We start from the raw sequence: 20,579 nt of genomic DNA on the forward strand, positions 1-20,579 counted from the left end.
CCTTTAAATTTTAAATTCGCAGCGGCGACCAATCGGCTCGCTCCTGCGGCTGGCCCCGCCCCCCTGCGCGCGTCATGGCCTTTCGTCAATGGAATGACGTGCTCCCCTCCCACCGCGGGCCGACCAATCAGCGAAGAGAGCCTCCCGGAGCGCCTGCGCCGCCCCGCCCTCTTGGCCGGGCTTTCCCGTCCGGGCGCCAGCGCGGGCGCCGCGGCGGACCAATAGAGAGCGGCGCGGAGGGGTCGGTCCGCGAGGCGCCAGCCAATGAGGGCGCGAGGAGGCGAGCGCGCCAGTAGTCGGACCGGGCGGGCGGCGATGGCGGCGGGTGCGCTCTGAGCGGTGCGCGGGGGCCCATGGGCCGGGCGCGCGGCGGCGGCGGGCGGCCGTTGGGCCGGGCGCGCGGCGGGGCGCCGCTGTGAGGCGGCCGTTGGCGGCGGGTGGGCGGGCGCCATGGCGTGCTCGCACAGCGTGGTGTTCCTGCTGGACACGGCCAGCCCGGCGCGGCGGGAGCGGCTGCAGCTCGGCGCCCTGCGGCTCCTCAACCACCTGGGCTGCCGCATGGGCCTGCCCCGCCTCCGCTGGGCCTTCCGGTTCTTCGACTCGCTGGGGGGCCGCGGCGGCGCCTCGCGCGGCGGCGGCGGCGGCGGCTTCCGCCCGCCGGGGCCCCGCGCCTGGGCCCGCTTCGAGGAGGAGCTGGCGGCGCGGCTCGGGGCGCGGGGGCCCGGTGCCGCCCTGCCTGGGCCGGCGCCTCGCGCCGCCCTCACCCACAACGGCCTCAAGGAGACGCTCCTCGACTACCAGTGGGACCGCCCCGAGATCGCCTCCCCGGCCAAGCCGCTCCGCAGGAGCCGCAGGACCGGGCCGGCTGCCGCCGAGCCCCCCGAGAGCCTGCCGCCCCCCGAGGGCTTCGTGAACGCCGTCTTCCTCTTCTCCCCCTGCCCCCACTCCCGGAGGGAGCTGCGGCAGTTCGTGTCCGGCAGCGACGCCCCTTCCCCTTGTGAGCCGCCCACGCCTCAGGAGCTGGCGGAGAAACTCCTGCCCAGGAGAGTCCGGGAGCTGATCGCAGACCAGAAAATCACGCTGTACTGGGTGGACACTGCCGACTGGTCTAAGGTAACCGGAGGATGCCGCCGCGCACCTCTGCATTGCCGGTGATGATGGGCCATCTTCCTCGATTACTTCCAGTTTAAGAAGGGAGAGCACGCAGCTTTGTGCTGTAGTCTTTGAGTGGAAGGAAGAGAGGTCAGGTTTCCGATAACTGCCAAGTAATCCTGTTTAGCAAGAGGCCAAAAACTGGAATAGCAGTTATCCCTGTAGAGATTAAGGTACATCAGCCCCTGAGTGACTGCAAAGTGTTTATTGATGGGTTGTCTTGTGCTTTCAGTTAGGTGGGAGTTACAGCTGTTCAGGACTGCAAATAAGCAGTCTTGACTGTTCAGGTGTCTAGATACTAAATTCAGGAGTCTGTGCTTGAAGATGCTGGCTACCTCTTAATTCAGTGGAGTATTTTCCTTACTGTGTTCTTAGGATGGCTAGTTTAGTCCATAAAAACACTTGAAAAATGTTTGAGATGCATTTCTTATGCCAGTTCCTATAAAAGTCTGTAATCTAGATTCCTTGTTTGCGTAGAGATCTCTTCACTGCCAAAATTAACTTGAGTCCTGTCTGTTGCTTTACTGCAGATGCTTGAATCTCCGGATCATGTCGGATACTGGACAATGTTTGAACTGATCCACCAGACGGGAGGCACCATTTTGTCATCTGAGATCTTAATGCAATGTTTGAGTCACCACAGAGCAGATCTTGCTCACTGCTTTCTTGGAGATTCCAGTTTCTCTGTGCCAATGTTCATGCCATGGACCATGCTTCTGCCCTTGGACTCCACCTTGAACTTCTTGTTTTCAAAGCCCTCTGAATTCCGAGCAGTATTTCCCCAGCAAGAAGGGATGTTGTTTCTCAGCATGCACGGTAATAAAAAGGGGAATTTAAGCATGCCTAGAAATACCTCTGATCTCTTATGCAGGATCTTTGATGTGTTTCCCTTGTGAACTATATGTATAGAGGTAACTTGAGACATTTAACAGCCTAAGTGTATATTAAAAAAAAAAAAAAAAGTCCTGAGTGTGTTCCAGTGCCTCTGATAGGACAGCTATTGGCCCATATTCCTGATTTGGTCTCTTCAGTTTTCCTTTTTTCCCAGAAGTCTGAATGTATGAACAGTTCTTTGTTGGTCCCATTTTCATGTACACTATTTTCTTCTACGTGCTTTATCTCGGCTACTTTAATTTGCTTAAATTAAGCAGGTAAATGAAAAGGACCTACAGAAGAGATCAGATCAGCTTTAAAGAAAGATGCAATGCGTGTTGTCTCTTTCTTTAGTAGTCACTTGATGCATTCAGCTCCTTTATGAGAGCTTGGGGAGGTCGGCTATATAATACATTTACTATAGAGCTACTCCCAGTTTAATCTCAAAATTTTTTTTCTTGCATTGAAGTTGTCTCTTTATCTAGATAAAAACTGTTTTGTACATTATATAATTTTTGTTTTATTTTTAACCTTGCACAGGAGAAGAGAAGCAGGAAAGCTGTGTGGTGATCCTGGAACCCGTAGCTGTGAGCCAAAGACAACCACAGCATCCAGTCAGTATCTTCCTGAAAGGTACCTTGACAGGTTGGAATTTGATGCAAGCTGGCAACTTTCTTGCAGAGAGCTGGATATTGCGGAGCTCCCAGGCTGAACAAGCAGAACAAAACAGATCGCTGTTTCATCAGCTTTTAAGGACTCTAGTGACTGAAGAACTACATATGGTAAATCTTTGTTTGTCCTGAACCAATACCTATTCTGAAATGGGCTGCTACAAAAAAAGATGAGTCTTGTGTGTCATATTGTGAAGACAGTAATAGTGGTATTTGTTACACTGCAAATTGCTCATTTGGGTCTAAGTTCAGAACCATTTTTAGAAAATCAAGTAAATTTATAACCTATTTGTAAACTGTATACTACCTGAGGCCTCTGGGTATTACTAGGTGATACAAACATCCTTTTCTTTTTATGTAGGTTGCTGAGGTGTCTCTATCCAAAACTTCGTGCCCCTGCAGTGCTGTTTTATCACCACTTTCTGAGAGTACTGCAGTTCTGATTATATTCTGTTCTGAGAAGGCAGCTGAAGTTCAGCGATGCAACCTTGAAGGAGCTGTAGTGCAGAGCTCTTCCCAAGACCAAACCCTTCACCTCCCAGATATTGTCAATAGCGTGTTGAGTAAAACTGACACATCAGTGGAAGAGTCTCTGGCTAGTTCTGGTAGGCATTGGGAAATACGAAACTTTTATCTCCTTTTAATTATCTGTAGATTTGATTTGGGGCAGAGGGCACTAAAGCTAATGATTTCTTCAATGATGAGTAACTTTTGGTGCTTGTTTGTTTTTTCTTCTATAGCTCACACTTTGTTTTGTGATTCAGAGATCTGCAATGGTGTATCTTTTTGTTTCAGTGACAGAGCATTGGTTTCTGTTAGCCTTTAGGTAAAGCACAGCTGCCTGTGCTTGGTGACCAGCTTTTAGAATGTGTTTTCCCAGGATGTGCCACATAGGCCATCCCTGGCCAGCAAAGCTTTTGGGTAGGGCTGCAGAGACACTAATTTTTGGCCTACTTTGCATTACAGAATCTTCTTGCGAGTCTCCCAGCCTGATGTTTTGACTGTTAAATTGCCCTCTATGATCAGAGTTTTGGAGATCTCTGCTTTAGAGTGTCGGTGAAGGCCAAAGCTTTCTGCCATTTCATGTAGCTTCATTCTGACTTTTTTTTTTTGTCTCTATTCAGAAGAAACTCCTATGCCAGAGTGGGTCCAACAGGAGCTTTCCCGTACAGGATGCTGGCATCCTTCAGTACTTGAAGCGTGGTATCCTTCATCGAATTCTTGTGGAGCAAGTTCTGATCTGATGGAGTCATTCAGGTATTTTTCTGAAACATGTGTCTGAGTAATTAATGGTCAGGGATTTCTGCTTCCTGTTTAGGGAACATGACTGCATGTTACAGAGAGTTATAGAATGGAAGGGTTCTCTTTGTGCTTTTATTTCTGTGCTCAGCTTACTATGTACTCTGAGATATAATGAAGCAAAAGCATATAGCAAAAAAAAGAAACAGGATGCCTAGGTAGCAGTCTGGATTGAGGTGTTGACCATTTCAGGAGTGATATGTGGCCTAAAATTACCTAAGGCACTAAGACAAGTGGCAGACTTCACCTTTCATTGTTAGATAAGATCTACTGTGAAATGTTGAAGGTAGTTGTTATCTCAGTTGGTGCTTAGTGGGAACAAATTAGCAAGCTCTTTGAAGAAAGCAGGCTTAGCATCTGAAAATACCTAGTGCAGGATAGCTTAGTCTGCACAAACTTGCTTGTGCACATTCTTGACAGTGGTCAGTGGCCTATCTATTGTATGTAAAGAACTCTTATACTTGTTTCTGGTTTGACAATCATTCTAAGATGTTTTTTTATTTGTTTTTAATTGAGCAAGATTTTGGGGAGCAGGAGTCTGGAAGAATGCTAGCATGTGTTACTTTCCCTAAAGAGTTGGACTGGCAACTAGAAAAGCCTGTTACTGTACAGTAAGAACAGGGGATATGCCTCCTATTTCATCTTTTTTGGTACCTGTATTGAACTGCTTTGTTATAGGTTACTGCAAGTTAATTCTGCTAATGAGAAGGATGATGCCTACCAATCTGAAGTGGAACTTTCAGAAAGTCTATCTGAGATGTACCAGAGGAAATCCAGTGAAGTAGCTGCCACAGCCGGACCAGGAAATAACAAAAAAAGACGTATGTGTAATTTGGGACCATGTGCGCAGTAGTATTTAAAGATGATAGAGATTTCTGAACAAGTTAACACGTAAACCCTAAAGATCTGTCCCCTCTTGAATAATAGCCCACTTCCATGTTCTTTTTTGTTGTTGTGTTTTTATTTTTGTTTATCTTCTTTTTTAGTACGTTAATTATGAGGTCTCTAAATTAAATGTTGCCCTTTGGTACAACCCAAATTACTCCTTAAGCAATTCAAGGTTACAGAATGGCTAACAAAACTGTTAAAGCAGTGTGCAGAGCTCTGCAGTTTCATTAGTTGTTGGAGTAAGGATCCCTGCAACTACTACTAAGTGTTACAATGTCTCTACTCTGTTCTGATTTAGAAAAATTGAACACTTTCTCTTTTCTAAGAAAAGTTTCATCACTGCATTTCAGTGCACTAACCAAAGTTGCATATACCCTGATCTAATGTATCCCTAAATTTTACTCTGATAGTTTATTTCTATTTCTGTGATACAAGATTATGTCCTGTTTATGCAACTTCCCTTCCTGTACAGAAAAAGGATTATCACCCACTTATATTTAGAGAAATATCTACCTGCTCTGCTCCCTGTACATCTATTTTACAGAGAAATGGAAGCTTTTACACCCTATTTTCAGCTAGAAGGTTATTGTCCTCACTTGCTAGCAACATAAGAACTGATCAACATTATGCTCTCTCTTGGCTGGAGTTCTTGCTCCAGTGTGTCTGATGGTAGAAATCCCTTTTTGTGGCGTTGCAGGTGGAGTTCCCCGAACTCCAGTCAGGCAGAAGATGAAGACCATGTCCCGCTCCCTGCAGATGTTGAATGTAGCAAGACTGAATGTAAAAGCTCAGAAGTTTCAACCTGATGGTGTGTCACCAACAGTGAATGAGAAGGTCCCACAGAAGCTTTCAGCAAAAAGATTGGATGAAAAGCTGGAAGAAAAGGAAAAGGCATTCAAAATATCAATAGGTTTGTGTTATCGGTTCTGATATCTGTAGGCAGTTACATGAAATCTTTATAGAAGGGAGAGGGAAGGAAAATAATGGAGTACTAGAAGTTATGCAGCAAACGGATGTTTTGATTTCTGCATCTTCAGGTTCGCACAGAATGATAATTACTCTCATTTCCCCTCCCCCCCCAGGTTAGTCTTTGTAAAGATGTAGTGTTATAATTACCCAGGGAGTTAGTATTCGTGCCCCACCCCCATATAAAAGGAGCGATAAGGAACTATTTTTTGCTAAAGGAAATAAAGGGAAGCAGCCATCAGGGTGTAAGTGGAATGTATTCCTCTTTATTAATAGAGCAAAAATAGAGAGACTTTCTTGACTGTGTTTCTTTCTGAGCCAAACAATATCTGTGAAGATACTTCTGGTTCTGGTCTGTTTCTGTCCTCTCTGAGATTTTGGAGAAGATATGCTACTGCTGTAAGTGGGAGTGGTTATGGACTTCAGTCTCAGTGCCAGTATATGGGTTTTTATTTTCATGGTCTGGAACCCATTGTTACACTACACAAGAGGCTAGACTTGTAGCCTAGACTTCATCAGAAATAAGACTCTGGCTATAGAAAGAAAGTCTGTGGTACAAAGTCTTCCTGTGCTAGTTGTTCTTTATTCTGACTTCTGGGATCAAGAATTTCCTTGCTGCTTTCTAGGACTGGTGTGCCAAGAAGGATGTTGCCATAACCTGAAATCTTGTTCTGGTCTATTTAGGCGAAAGCTTATCACTTGCCATGTGTCTGCACCTGGGACTGCTTTTGTTAGTGTTCTGGGCTCTGGATGTGTCTCTGTTGTAGCAAAGTTGTGCTACTTTTTTCTTTCTTAATGACCTAAAACCGTGCTTTAGCTGGAATGAGTGGTGTTTCAGTAGGCTGTGGTGAACTGGCATTTAGTTAACTTGTAACACTTCCCTGTTACAGACTTCAAAACTGAGGAGGAACTGCTGTCCCATTTAATTGCAAGCTACCAGAAGGCTGTTGCAGAGGGAGTTACTTCATTTATGTGTGCCCAGAGTATGATCACAGCCATTAAAAGGTTCCTGAAAATACAAGATGCCAAAGAGAGAGAGGTAGGGAAGAGCATGTGAGCATGAAGATCAAATGTACAGTATTTACACTATAGAGGTGTTCATGATCTGACTAAAATTGCATGGCAGGGTTACTACTGAACTGAAAGTCAAAACTCTTGCTCTTTCAGGTTACATTTATTTCATCTTATTGTAAGGTTTTATACAGAGATGCATGCGACTAAAAAATTCTAAACTGTGTTATCAGAGCTCTCACAATAGTGAAGGACTTCAGATAGTTGTAAAGAATTTAAGAAAATCTGGTTCAATTATCAGTTTACACCTTTGCTAAAAGCTGCAATAGATTTTTTTTTTAACATCAGCCTTACTTTGAATTCGAACTTCACTTCTTTCAAAGCTAGTATTCTAAATAATGCATTCTTAAAAAAACATGTCTTAAAAAGCTGTGTTTCTGGGTTTGCTTTACATGGTTAACCTACATCCACTACTTCCCCAGGAAAGAGAGAGCACTGAAGGGTTTTCTTAGTTAAGTTAAGAAAAAATTAAGGACTGTAACTTGCTTGCTTAAAAACCAGAACTGGTCAACTTGTGACTAACTGAAGAAAATACTGTGAAAGACAAATCCATAGCTACTTAAAATGTCCTGAAGCTGCAAGCAGGCCTGTGACCTTCTTCTGATTTCAAGCTATACATTCGTCTGTTGTCTTGCCTCAACACAACTTTGCTACTGAAAGTGGAAGAGAGAATTTCTTTAAGGAGAGGGAAAAATGGAGCTATATCTAAGAACTGAGCAAGTGAGGAAAAGAACCTGCCCTGTGGAGAGGGAGCATGCTTGAAGTCTCTGTAATTGTATGTCTGCAGGTGGCCTGTGTGGAAAGAGTCAGAAGCCATCTCCTGAAGACCAGCAAAACCCTCAGGCAACAGCATGGCTCAGAGAAGGAAACCAAAGTCAGAGAGTATGAGACACATTATCTACTGCAGCTTCTAAGATACTGTGGAGTTGGTTAGCAATTTTTTTTACTGGTGGCTTTTTGTACAAATAGAAAAGTATTTACATTGGTAAAACTTCCTGGGAGAATCTGTGATCACAGTAAAAACGTCTCTTTAAATGCGCATATATGCACTATATGATAAGCATCACAGTCTTTGTCTGAAATGAGATGTCTCCCCTGCCACCAAAAGCAAATACTAACCAAATCTATGCTGTCAAAGGGAGCCATGCTTACTGCTTTTTGAGCAAGCCTTTTGAGGTAAATAAGCTGTTTCCATCACAAAAAAGGGTGACAAATAACTACTTGTTTTCACTTAGGTGCCGACTTCAGGTATTTTTGCGTCTAGAACTATGTCTTCAGTGCCCTTTACTACAAAGCAACACTGATGAAATGGAGCAGCTTTTAGAGGAGGCAAGTAAATCATAGACCTGGTTGTGTTTCTGGGTGAGACCAAGAATGTAGACCTGGAACCTGTAGTTTTCCCTGCTCTTACTGTAACACTTTATATTCTGTGCTAAAGAATCTGGTGTTGCAGCTGTCACAGCTTAATCCATTTTCCCATCTGATTTTCTCTTACAGATGACAGAGATGCTGCGTATTTTGTGCCTGACTGAAGACCCAGGATACCTTACAAAGTTTCTAGAGGAAATATTAGCATCGTAAGTTCTTTAGGGTGACTAAGTATTATTGGGGACTGTGGTTTTGGCTGGATATCTGTTATTCATAAACAACAATCTGCAGCTTTGACTTTGATTTTTGATAAGTTTGGATGCATTCTGCTTGTTACGCTCTTATCTTGATCGAAGAGAAGGTGGCTGTTTAGCAAATAAAGAAAAAACACAGTGAACTTATTTTTCAGTGGTGTGGTTTGTTTGTTTGTTTTGTTTGTTGTTTGTTTTTTTTAGTTGAAGCTTAAGAACAAAGATTTAGTCCAAAACTTGGGATTGAAACATTGAGTTTTATGGTGGATCCTATTTGATGTGGGTTCTCTCTGATACTCTAGTTACATGGATTCTATACCGAAGACCCTTGGAGATCTTTACTACAGTCTAGGTACACAAATACCCCCAAAGCTGGCATCTGTTCTGCCTTCAGACTTCTTCAGTGATGACTCAGTGACTCTGGATAGCAAGTCTCCAGCCCTTCCACACTCCCTATCAACTGCCCTGACTCCCAGCACTGTTTGCCTACGCACTGAGAGTGATCAGCTGGAAGAGCTGCGCACCCGATCTGCCAAAAAAAGAAGGTAACAATTCCAAATAGAAAGGAAGGTTGTTGCAGCTTGATTTGGGGCTGAGGAGCTACCTAAACTACCACCGCATCATTCTGATGTTTGTTCCTGGATAACTAGGTGGGCAAGCTGATGTTTGCTGATAGCACCATGTGTCTGAGGGAATATTAAGGGCTCCCACTTTTCATTTTAATTCCCTGTTGCTGATTATCTGAACGTGTGACCTTGATCTTGTGTGTGTATTTTCCATACAAGTAGAGTTCATGATCTTCTTCCGTAAGAGAAGGGTGTTGTACTGTGCAGTGGGTGACCACAAATCATTAAAGTTAAGACCGCAGTTTACTGTAGGACTCTATACTGGGGAACCCAATGTTCATTTTAACAAATTAAGAAACAAGTTTTAATACCTGCCTTAAAGTTGCAGTTACAGCTATTTATGTTATGACATTAAAAGATGGTTTGTAATATAAACACGGTACCAACACAAAGAACTTGCAATCTGAACACAGATAAAGACTTCCTATCTCTAGGGTCAAAACCCAGTTTAAGGTGTCATATAAGTTATCAGTCTCTCTCTCTCTCTCTCTCTCTCTCTCTCTCTCTCTCTCTCTGTGTCAATTTCTAAAGGAATAATGTATTAGCCAGGCACAGGAGCATGACGGAAGCACCACAGAACTTGCGTCAAATTGAGATTCCCAAGATAGCTAAGAATCCCATCAGAAAGGTAAAGATTTTCCAGAAGGATTGTGCATGGGTTGTTCCTGCAGAGGTGCAGCAACATTGTGAAGTGAGACTTGAGTGCAAAATCTTGCTCTGTATTCAGTCAGTAGGTATACCCTGTATCAGCTGTATGGAGGCCAAAATCATTTTGGAGAACCTGAAAATTAACTAATGAGTAAATATGTGGTTTGGCACTTGCTGTTTGCATTCATTCATATAGTAATTGTAACCTTAAGCTGCCAGTGAGTTTAACTTCTCTTTTGTTTCAGGAGAACTCTCATTCTTGCCTTGCCACTGAGAAACCCCAACAAATGCCTTTGTTGCAGAAAGAAGCAGTGCAAGGTACATTGACTTCTAGCTTTTCCGTGGAAAGGTGCGTCTTCAGCACATGTTGTTCTCCCTGTAAATTTTAGTAAGCCATGATGAAATCATGCTGAAAATCTGCAGGAAGCTTTGTAAAATTCTACAAAAGCTTTGATGGGGGAAAAAATAAGAGTGGCTGTGCTGTGTGTGTGTGTACTTACACATGCAGAAAACTTAACTCACTTATCCTGAAGAGGAAACCTTTCAGTTCTTCCTTGAGTCTTGAAATTATTTCCATTTGCTCTGTCCTGGGGGGGGGGGGGGGGGGGGGGGGAGAGAGCGAAGGACAGAAGTTTACTCCTAAACAGGGCATCTTTTTGTGTTCAGACCCTAGAACTGCCTACCCCTATGAGAGAATCAGAAGATAATACATTCTGTTTAAGTGTCTGATAACCCTTCAGGCAGATTTAAGTGAACAGCTTTATGTCTGGAAACAGGATGTCCCTTTTCTTAAAACACTTCATAAAATCCAATCTCACACCCATTCCCAGAGCCCATGTGTGCTTCAGTTGAAATCTTGTGGCCCATTCCATGTTGCTCTATCTTGCAAATTCACTGGCTGCTTTCTATGTCATGACATCTGTCAGTAGTCTATTGCTGGGAAAGTATGAAAAGTGCAAACATGTAAAATAAGTCCAGGATGGATTTTGAGGAGGGCATGGATAGTGATAGTATCCAGTAACAGAAAAACAATTTTTTTCAATGCTTTTCTGGCCTCTGGAAAGTTGTTGCCTTATGCTAGTATGTGGTGTTCCTATCCCTAGTGCCCTGACAAAATGATCTTTATGTGATTTCCCCCCCCCCCCCCTTTTTTTTGTCCTCCCTTTATACAATCACTTTTTGCTTTGCCTTGCCTCTTAGAGGTTACAAAGGTAAGGAGGAACCTTTTCAATGAAGATGTACTTTCACCGTCAAAAAGATCCACGAAGAAGATGCCTAGAAGTCAGTCGGTGTCTGCTGTGGAAGGCCTAAGATACAAATGCACTGATGAAGGTCCTAAAGGTAGGACATGAGTTGCACATGTAGAATTGCAAAGGAAGAGCTTTTGTGAAAATTCCCATTCTTGCATCCTCACTTCTATGAAACAACTAACTTCAGTGTGCTTTTAATGAAGGAAAAAATACTTCAGGTGAGTGCTGCAGTGTTTGAATGGTGAATAGGATGGTATTGAAACTCAAACCTATCTTTTACTGAATTCTATACACCTCAAAAAAAAAAGTTAAAATTCCTTGGTTAAAGGATCTGTGAATGAAAGATGAAGAGTGAAAATTATCGGAGTGGGTTAATTACATGTGACATTATTTATTAATAACCCATATTTTTATATTGGAGGGGTGGGGAAGAATGTAGATGTTAAACTCTGAAATATCTATCAGATGATCGCTTATGAGTGCAGGGAGACCAATGCACAATGGCTTTCTATTGGCAGTCATTCTTAAACTGAAGCCTATATGACTGTATTTCTTTATTCATCCTAACTGCTTTAGAGTTGTGCTCTGGGTGTTTAATCTCTTGCTTGATTGTTGTTGTTGTTTTTTTAGATCATCGCAAGCTATTGACCAAGAGCGTTGCAGAGACACCACTACATAAACAGATCTCCAGAAGGCTACTACATAAACAGATCAAGGGCCGGTGAGTGAGCTGTTTCTGAATTTCTTCAGTAAGTGCTGCATGTTTAATGAGTGGCAGGGTTCTGCTTTGTGGTCAAAATGTCACCTTCACCTAAGGTAGCAAGAGAACTGGTGGAGATTCTTAAGTTCCATTGTCTGGGAGAAATGTGCAGAGGAATACTGCCTTGCTTCATTGTGTAAGCTGGGGTACTTTCATTCCTGCAGCAAATTGCTATTTAGGTTTAGTTGTTGCTTCCAGGATTTCCAGCCTGTGCTGTAACTTGTGGAGTCCAAGCTGAAATTTAGCATTTGCTACCATGTAAGACTGTTAGCTATACTACAGCTAGAAAGGCTTCTATGCCCAGTAAAGTGTTAGTGGGTGGGGAAGTGCCTCCTAATTGTTCATTCTGAGTAGCCCGCAAAGCAATGTTCTGCTGTAGAATATAGCACCGCTTTTCAGTTTTCATGGTAAGTTCTCTTTCCATAAATGTTAATGTGCTGAGTTCAAAACGTTTGCTGTTTCTCAAGGTCATCTGATCCAGGTTCTAACACTGTTGTAGAAGAATCTCCAGAGAAGACCATATGTGGTAAGTGCTGATTCTGATAAGGGCTTTTGCTGTGATGTAGCTCATAAGAGCATGCTTCAGCTTAGATTGTATATAAGTAGACAATATAAAAGTATTCTGCTATTTTATTGGTGGAGCACAGACACCTCTGGTAGAACCACTTTCTGCTCACTGCTTTGGCAACCCTTTACTGTAGAGATTAAAAAAGAAAGGTAGAGTTAACTCCTGTAACTGAAAATGCACCAGGGACTTCAAGGGTGAACAAGTATCTCTTCTAGTACTCCTTTCCATATAATTGCTAGAGGGATGAGAGTAATTGTGACTTAGGAGAAGGAACCATGATTTTGAAAGAGATTTGCGTTCATTAGCATTCCAAATCTCCAAGGAAGTTCAAGAGTTGTTGTTTTTTTGTTTTTTCTCCTCCCTCCCTTCATATCTACATCTTGATATGAAAGTGTTAATTGTATTCACCAAAATTTCTTCTTGGGGTGTGTGCTTGTCAGTTGGGAACCATTCCTGAAAAATACCTCCATTATTGAGGGAGAAAGAAGGCCCAGTCTCTGATATTCTTACCTTTCAGAAGCAGGTTTAAGAAGAAGTCCACGCATCAAACAACTGTTGTTGAATAGGACCTACTCTGGCATTTTCTATTCCACTGCACGGCCCTGCTCACAAAATAAGCAGCAAGTCCATCCAGGACAAGAAGAGGAGAGCTGTACTCAGAAGGATGTAGGAGGTATTGAATGGGATTTGAGCAGGCTAATATTATTGATCTGAAAAGCTGGCATGGATACCTAAGTTTGATTTATTTGGCTCTATGAGAAACTCTTAAGAGGCTAAGAGCTGTCAGGTAATGTCTTCTGTAGACAGAATTATCCCAGTTAATTTTTTTTGAATTGGGAGTCTGAGTATAGGAGAAAGAACAGCAGCTACCTCTATGATGAATACACTGCAAACTTCAAAACCAGTCAGGCCTGTCAAACAGAATACCAGTGATTGTCAGTCTTATTCCCTAACTGCAGTGAAGTCCCTGTAAAATATGGGAGAGAAATCCTAAAGCTACTTTCAGTCTCTTCTGTGGCAGCAAAAAGCAAAGGCTGATGGGATCTTCTTTGCTGGCTTTCTCTCAGTAGGATTATCAGCTATAAATGGTGACATTTAGTTCTTTATATTATACCTACTAGGATCCTTAGTCATGAACCAGAACTCTTCTGCTGTGAGCTATAAATAGAATAAGGCTGGGCTATTTTTATACCTTTTCTTTTTCTCTAGAGCACTCTGTCTACAGATTATATTAGTTTTTAGATTGGGAAATAACAGTAGTTCTGGTGCAGCTTTAAAATTTACCTAGAAAAGAACATATCAGGACTATAGGTTTTATACATTACCTGTCCATACATATGAAGTGATTGAGACAATTGTTCGTGTCAGGTTACTTGGTGTTAGCTCAATTGTACTGTTCCATTTATAGGCATTAAGGTGCATTCTGAAAGCCCCACCGTCCAGACTCCCAAGAGGTTTTTCTTTGGAGCAGTCATTGACACGTGTAGTCCTGTAATGAAGCATTCACCTGGAAAGAGGAGAACAAGAAAAGATTCCTTAAACTTAGAGGAGCCAATTGCCTGTCAGGTAGAAACACTTGCTTCCTTTTTTCTTTCTTTTTCTTTCTTTTTTTCCTTCCTCCCACCCCTTTTCTATTCATGCTTAGTCAGACCTACACACCATAAACCTAGGGTTAAATCATGTAGAATCTCTAACCAAACAGTTCCTGTGTTTCTTAAATCTCAATAAAAAAGTATCAAGAGGGACAGATAAATAGTGCTGGAACAGAACAAGCATGATTCTCTCACTTTTTCTCCTGCAGACTCCTAAAAAAGCACCTCATAAGGCTGCCCAGAAACCACTGAATTCTGCCAGTAAACTACCAAGGAGATCACCTCGCACTCTCCACAGGACACCAGAGAAGTTGGAGAGGACTCCTGGCAAAAGTTCAGCTGCTAGGCAAACTGCAGCTAAGTGCTTGGGAAAGTACTTTTCTCATCCTAAACAAAGGGTCATGTCACCATCTGTGTTAACAGAAAGTAAATTACTTGTAGTAAGTGAACCCTCCTATAAGGATTGTTCTCCAGAAAAAAGACTTTCCCCCTCTCATAAAGAGGTTGGCTTACAAACACCAGAAAAGGAGGGGTCAAAAATACTCAGTGCTTCATCATTGCCTCTGAAAGATTCAAATCCAAATGCTGCTTCCCCATCTACCCTCCAAGAAAGATCTCTTACAGACCTTCAAACTCCAGGATGCTCCTTGAGGTCCATCTCAAAATCAGCATCTCCAGTTGGTGCTCAGAGGCAAATCCTCCCAGAGAAAAACCAGATGCAGTCAGAATCGGCACCTCTAGCAAGTGAAAGTACTCCTAGAAAACGTGAAGATTCAGGCTCAAAACTACATACCAGCCCGTTGAGGGCAGAAACCTCACAGCTCACTGTGAGGGCAGACCCTCCCTTCGATTCTCTTCCCTGTGCAAACTCCACAAACACTCTGGCAAACAGCTCTCCTTTCCACACACAAACTAGAGAGTTTGATGGGGAGCTTAACACACCTAAAGCATCTCTTCCAAAATTGCCTGGCATCACTAGCACTTCCTTGAGATCCCCACTCCCCACACCTGAGCAGTCCAAATGTGAACCAAATTCTGGAGGAGAGAATCTCATCTTTATGTGTGCAACACCTTCCAGAAGTAAGGATAATCAACATCATAATGACAGTGGTAGCTCTTCTGTAGAAAGTGTCCAGCTCTGCAATACCCAAATTCCTGAAAATACCCCTATATCAGAGAAAAATAAACAAATTCATATATTACCTCAAAATCCTTCTCCAAGAAAGGACCAGAAAAGCTTGGAAAAGCATTTCCCTCCTAAGCGCTGTGCTGGAGGGCAGGTATGTGTATTTAATGCTGAAATAGAGTGTGAACAGTTGGTTAAGGAGGGTAACTCCAGTGCAGACACCTGTGAGTCCTTCCTTAGTGATTCTCAAATAAGCAATGATGACTTGGAACCAAGAACTGTAAGAGAAGAGTGTACGGAGCTGAAAGCTCCAAGTCTTAAGAGACGCTCCAGATCAGTCCTGAATGCTTTGCCTGCTGTGCCGAAGTCTGCTTCTGCCTATTCTTTGCGCTGCACTGCAGACAGGAGGCAGCGGGAGGCTGCAGCACGCCTGGGAAATCCTGAATTTCCAGCCAAGTTCTCTACTCCTAAAAGACATTGCAAACTGCCTTCTGAGAGCCCTCCAACTTATGAAGTTGAACTTGAAATGCAAGCCTCAGGACTGCCCAAACTTCGCTTTAAGAAAATTGGGTCTTGCTCAGCATTGGAAGTTCAGTCTGAAGCAAATGCCAGCAAACCCAATGGAGGAGAAAGCCCCTTTGGTGATCCTGCTGTGACATGGTGTAGCAAACACCCAGGAAAGCTAGCAGCTGCTTGTGTTTCACCCTCTTGCTTTCGTTCTTTCCATAGTACGCCTGGGAAAGGTGGAGGACAGACCTACATATGCCAGTCATACACCCCAACAAGTTGTGCCTCTAACACCACCTCCCCATCCCCCTTGGAAGCAGGAGTTCCCTGTACACCTTCCCCAAAGCAGAAGGGGAAGATTACCCCTGACACTATCAAGGATTGGCCTCGGAGAAAGAGAGCAGCCAGCAGCACTGCTAATGCTAGCTGTGCTCAAAGTGAGAAAAACACAGATGAAATGAAGAGAACGTCAACAGACGGAGAGGGGGAGATGAAGATCTTGGAGCACGGCAGCAGCAAAGTGACAAATACCCTTGGGGAATTTGAACTGGAAGGAGTTTGCAGGCTCCAAGATCAGCCATCTCCTGGTGACTCTGAGCCCAGAACTGATGAGAATACTGCCTTCAGGACTTTTGGCCTGAAATCTCAGAAGCGAGTCTTTACTTATCTATCCCCAGAAAAGGAGGAGAAGCATGAGGCTAAGAGATCTTGTACTAATATGTTCAACTTGGATCTCATTGGCTCTTCTCAAGACAAGAGTAAGGAGAGCAAATCACAGGCAGACACTGTGCATCCTGAGAAACCGAGAGCACGTTCACTCCTAACTCCTGTGAGACGCAGTTGCGTAGGGGATGATAATGTCTTCCTTTTTTCAGGTAATTGAGTGGCATGAGTGACATTCCACTGAAATTCGGAGATGCCTTAAAAATGTGGGAGAGGCAAGAAACAAGAACACAACTGTTTTTTGTCTGACTCTGTCTGAGGGAGAATGAGATGGAGGAGAAGAGTGGGTTGTAAATGACATGAGGTAATTTTGCCCTATTATAGTGGAGAAGTAGGCAGGTTACAGATCCCATATGAGAAGTTCAGCTATTGGCATGTTAACAATTTTGGGGTGATCGGAGAAACATGAAAGAGAAGGAGCCAGGAGGAATTTACTTTAGAGCTTGGGCTTGGCTGAGAAAGGATCACTATTGCATCCAATTGCTAACTTGAAGTGAAGGGATGTGAAAAATTAGGTGATAAAAGGTGCTGCAAGGCGATTAGGTTGCATGGGATGGAATGCAAACTGTTGCTTGAGGGAAGCTTCTATCACAATACATTTTGAGATTAGACTAGGCAATGAATCTGCATTTGTCTGATGCTAACTAGTTCTGTCCAGTGTCTGTTCAATGCTATACCCAACTCTATGAAGTTCAGAGCTTGGTGCTCTCAGGCTGGAACATCTACAGAAGTCGGTCCTGTGGACGTTCATATATATTGGTGTTCCAGTCCTCTTACTGGCCAACATAATAGTGCCAATTCAATGTGCAAATCGGAAGTGCAATGGTACAGAAGTGTTTGCCTTGCTAGCCATAATGTTGTATCGGTAGGCACTGAAGTTTAAGTTTATTTACTTTTTTGTTGGGGGTGCTGACAGTTCAGTTGGCACTTAGTGAAACAGGCTGTCTCAGCTCTGTAAGCAAGGCCTTGTTGATTCCAAATACTGAATCCAGTCTTGTTTTAGAAACAAAAACGTACAGCAGAGTAGTTTTAGCCTATTAGGTGTGAAAATAACTATGAGGGTAAAGGCAGATGCTGCTGTCTTATGGGTATCATACGGCCTGAAGCATTAAGTTTCAAAGTGTCTGTTTCTCCTTACATGCCAAAGTTTATCTACAGAGGTAGTGTCCTACTAGAACAACTGATGTCACTGGAGAAGAATGGGCAAACTTTCAAGCAACATCAGTCCATATTCAGGATATGAAATAATAGTAGTGTTTAGCTGTAAATTGGTCTCATAAGAGACTTCTGTACCCACAAACCTTGTCTTTTTGTATTTCTATACCATCACGGTTATAGCAATGATTTTCCTCCTGGACACTGAGTTAACTGAAAAGTAATGATATGCTTAGTAAAAGTGAAGTGTTTTTCTGCTAAGCATCTTAATAAAATTAAATTGGCTGAGAGCTAATTCCAGACTGCCATTTACATCCCTTGGTGCCAAAAAAAAAAAGCTATACCAGCTTGGATTTTGTTTCATATAAATTCGGAGTATCATTTGTGTTAATGGAAGCTTAAAGGTAGAAAAAGGGCTGTGTATGAGACTTACCTGAAAGCAATGAGTTGTCAGTTTGCTGCAGGATTTTACTGTGCTTCTCTAGGCTCGCCTCCACCAGTGAAAAGTGCTCTCTCTGCCAGCAGCCTTCTAGCACTGACCCAGTCTCCACTGCTGTGCCAGGGACAGACGCCATCTCGGAGAAAATGTGCTCAAGGTAACCACCTGTGCTGTGAGGAAAGGCTGGGCTTGAGCAGACTACCTAGGTTTGCTTTCTGTATGCCTGTATCTAACTGAGAATGAAAGAGCACTATCCTAGGGACCGGTCTGTGTGCAGAAAGCCTCTGGGTATATTTGCCACTTCTGTATTCAGTGTTGCTATCTCACATGCCTTCAAGATACTTGGTCTGCACTAGGAAGTTCAGAAGGGAGGAGAGGTAACACTGAAGAGTAGAATAGGCTACCATATAGTGCCGTTTACTACTACAGTTGCTTCCAGTTGATATTGGGCTTCTTACAGTCACTAAGCAATACATTTGGCAAATCATGGCTTTAATTTATTCTTTGTGTTTGTAGAAGGGGAATCGGATGCCTTCCAAGACATTGCCAGCCAGGAACTGTCTCCATTCAACAGTATGGCTTCTAAGAAGCGTCCCCTTAGCAGGACTTACTCACGGAAAAAGCTGCTTAGCTGAAGTTGGAAGCCAGGACAGAATACTATGCGAAGCTTCCTATCATCTCAGCTGTACAACGTGACTTTTAACAAGGATAAGGATATTTGATGCTGTCCTGGAGCTGTCTGCATTGGTGAGAGGCAGGAGGCAAGCATGTGACAGTGGGTATAGGGACCACTCTAAAAGTTTTTAACTTCTGTTGGAGCATCTCTCCATCCATTCAAAACCTTGCTCTGTCTTTCTGGCACTTCTCCTGCATGTGGTAGCTAGGTTTTGCAATGAAGATTCAGTTCCACTAGGTAAGGAGAACTGTCATGTTCTACACCTGTCTTGTAAAATAAAATGACCTGAATTTTTATTTTGTGTCACTTGGTCAGAAATCTGGCTCTTGCCCCAGTAGTGGGCAAGGGATTATGGCTGCAGGAAGGGTGCTGAAGGCAAATGCGTACAAAACTGGTTGCATGTTCCTGCTGTTTATCTTGCTCTGACACTAACTGGATCCCTCTGTGAGCTGTATCCAGCTTGCCAGCCTAGCAAGAAAATAACAAAAAAAGGCAGACTAATTCTCTGACAGGTTAATGAGTTCAAATTGCTGAGAAATAGCTGTCAAATGCCAGAACAGATTACAGAGAAGCAGAGAGACCACCTAGCTGGCAACAGGGAAGATGTGGAGGGGGAGTTTGACCTCCCTTCCCTCCCTCTTTTTTTTAAGATGGACCAATCTAACCACTTATGGTCTACTCCTGCCCTGCCCCCTGAAAGCAGAATTGGATCTGGAATTGTTGGCTGAGTAGGTCCAGTATCAGTGCAACTGTTGCTGGTAGAGTAACTTTGTTGCCCTTCTCTTCTGCAAGCTTGTAACGTGCTAGAGAGGACTCTAGGGAAATTTCCTTGGGAGGTAAAATTTTTATGGAATAACTAGAGATGACAGTTAAAAGACTTTTCTCTGTTCCCTAGCTTCATCACTCATTTAGATGGTGACTAATCACCTGTGAGATAGGGGGTTAGAATGAGAGCACGCAAAGACAGCAGGAGCTGTGATTCAGTGACTAAAATGTAGCCTACAAAGGGCTGAAAACATCCGTTATCTTGCAGCCTGAAGCTCTCCCAGAAGGCTGGGTTTTTCCTTTAGGAGAGATCTGTCTGTGCACAGCAGGGAAGTCATCCCACTGTGTCCACTGAACATACACGAAGCAGAGAGCTACCAAGAATCGTGAGGTACTCCTAAAGCCCGACGTAATTCAAAAGTAGCTCATTAAATGGTTTTAAGGATTTTTCTGGGGGGAGGTGTAACAAAAGTACGCTTCAACCTTGTTGAAGCCATTCCACTCAGTGTTGAATGGAACTTGTTTCCTAGATGGTCTATTTCTAGTTTCTTGAAAACTGCCCTTTTCCCTTGGCCAAGAAAGGATATATGGTGTGCTTAGGGTTGTTTTGCTGGGGGAGAGGTGCACCTATTGGAAGCATGTGGACTGATAGACAAGCATGGGGCTCAAAGATGACTATTTCTGAGAGAGTAGGAGGGATTCCTTTTTTTTTTCTGCTGCTGAGGGTCTTCATTTTCAACAATAAAAAATAAAGGCCCCTAGCTGAAGTATCTTACAGCTTTGACACACCAAGAGCCCTTAGTAATGTTACTAAGTTCCCTTTAAAAAAGAGGACAAGAAATACCCCTACTGGCAAGATTAAATATGTAGGAATTGCCTTCCAATTTTCCTCCTGCTGCAGATCCTGACTTTTAAGTTAACATGTGTTACTGTTGAAATAGTTGTGGTAGCTGTGTTCCACAATTCAGGCTGAAGAAGTGGCTCATTTGGGGATCAGGCAGAACCTAGCTGCAGCTTTCCCTTCTTGCCGCCCTTAAAGCAGGTACAAAGGCTTTCATTTCTTGCTCTGCCAGGAGAGTTAATGTTAAGGAGAAATGCTTAATCCATGGATCCTAAAGGTATTTGTCAAGACAGTTATTTTGGGCACTTCTAAAACACATGTATTTAGACATTAAGGCAACAAAGTAACTGAACAGCTGAGTCCC

At 43.3% G+C, this 20,579-nt stretch overlaps 1 protein-coding gene across 2 annotated transcripts; it reads left to right on the forward strand.

Moving 5' to 3' along the window:
• Window positions 1-259: 259 nt before the first annotated feature.
• TICRR (TOPBP1 interacting checkpoint and replication regulator) lies at window positions 260-18,905 on the forward strand. Of its 2 annotated transcripts, none has more exons than XM_026121318.2 (22): window positions 260-1,113; window positions 1,683-1,968; window positions 2,566-2,807; window positions 3,058-3,301; window positions 3,821-3,953; window positions 4,674-4,816; window positions 5,581-5,793; window positions 6,740-6,888; window positions 7,708-7,802; window positions 8,156-8,249; window positions 8,418-8,497; window positions 8,842-9,084; window positions 9,697-9,793; window positions 10,059-10,131; window positions 11,014-11,154; window positions 11,694-11,784; window positions 12,291-12,349; window positions 12,909-13,064; window positions 13,800-13,957; window positions 14,193-16,491; window positions 17,980-18,090; window positions 18,450-18,905. In XM_026121318.2, exons 1-22 carry the CDS (start codon window positions 451-453, stop codon window positions 18,566-18,568), a joined length of 5,889 nt encoding a protein of 1,962 aa, XP_025977103.2. In that variant the 5' UTR covers window positions 260-450; the 3' UTR covers window positions 18,569-18,905. The 2 variants fall into 2 exon arrangements, with proteins under 2 accessions (XP_025977103.2, XP_064373315.1); XM_064517245.1 differs by having other exon boundaries at window positions 12,912-13,064.
• Window positions 18,906-20,579: the final 1,674 nt, after the last annotated feature.

This window comes from Dromaius novaehollandiae, chromosome 10, assembly GCF_036370855.1.
Source record: "Dromaius novaehollandiae isolate bDroNov1 chromosome 10, bDroNov1.hap1, whole genome shotgun sequence".
Lineage (NCBI taxonomy): Eukaryota > Metazoa > Chordata > Aves > Casuariiformes > Dromaiidae > Dromaius > Dromaius novaehollandiae.

Coding starts and splice junctions, on each gene's coding strand:
- TICRR (XM_026121318.2), top strand. CDS start 451: ATGGCGTGCTCGCACAGCGTGGTGTTCCTGCTGGACACGGCCAGCCCG. Junction 8,498..8,841: donor CTAGAGGAAATATTAGCATC/GTAAGTTCTTTA, acceptor CTGATACTCTAG/TTACATGGATTCTATACCGA. Junction 11,155..11,693: donor CACTGATGAAGGTCCTAAAG/GTAGGACATGAG, acceptor TTGTTTTTTTAG/ATCATCGCAAGCTATTGACC.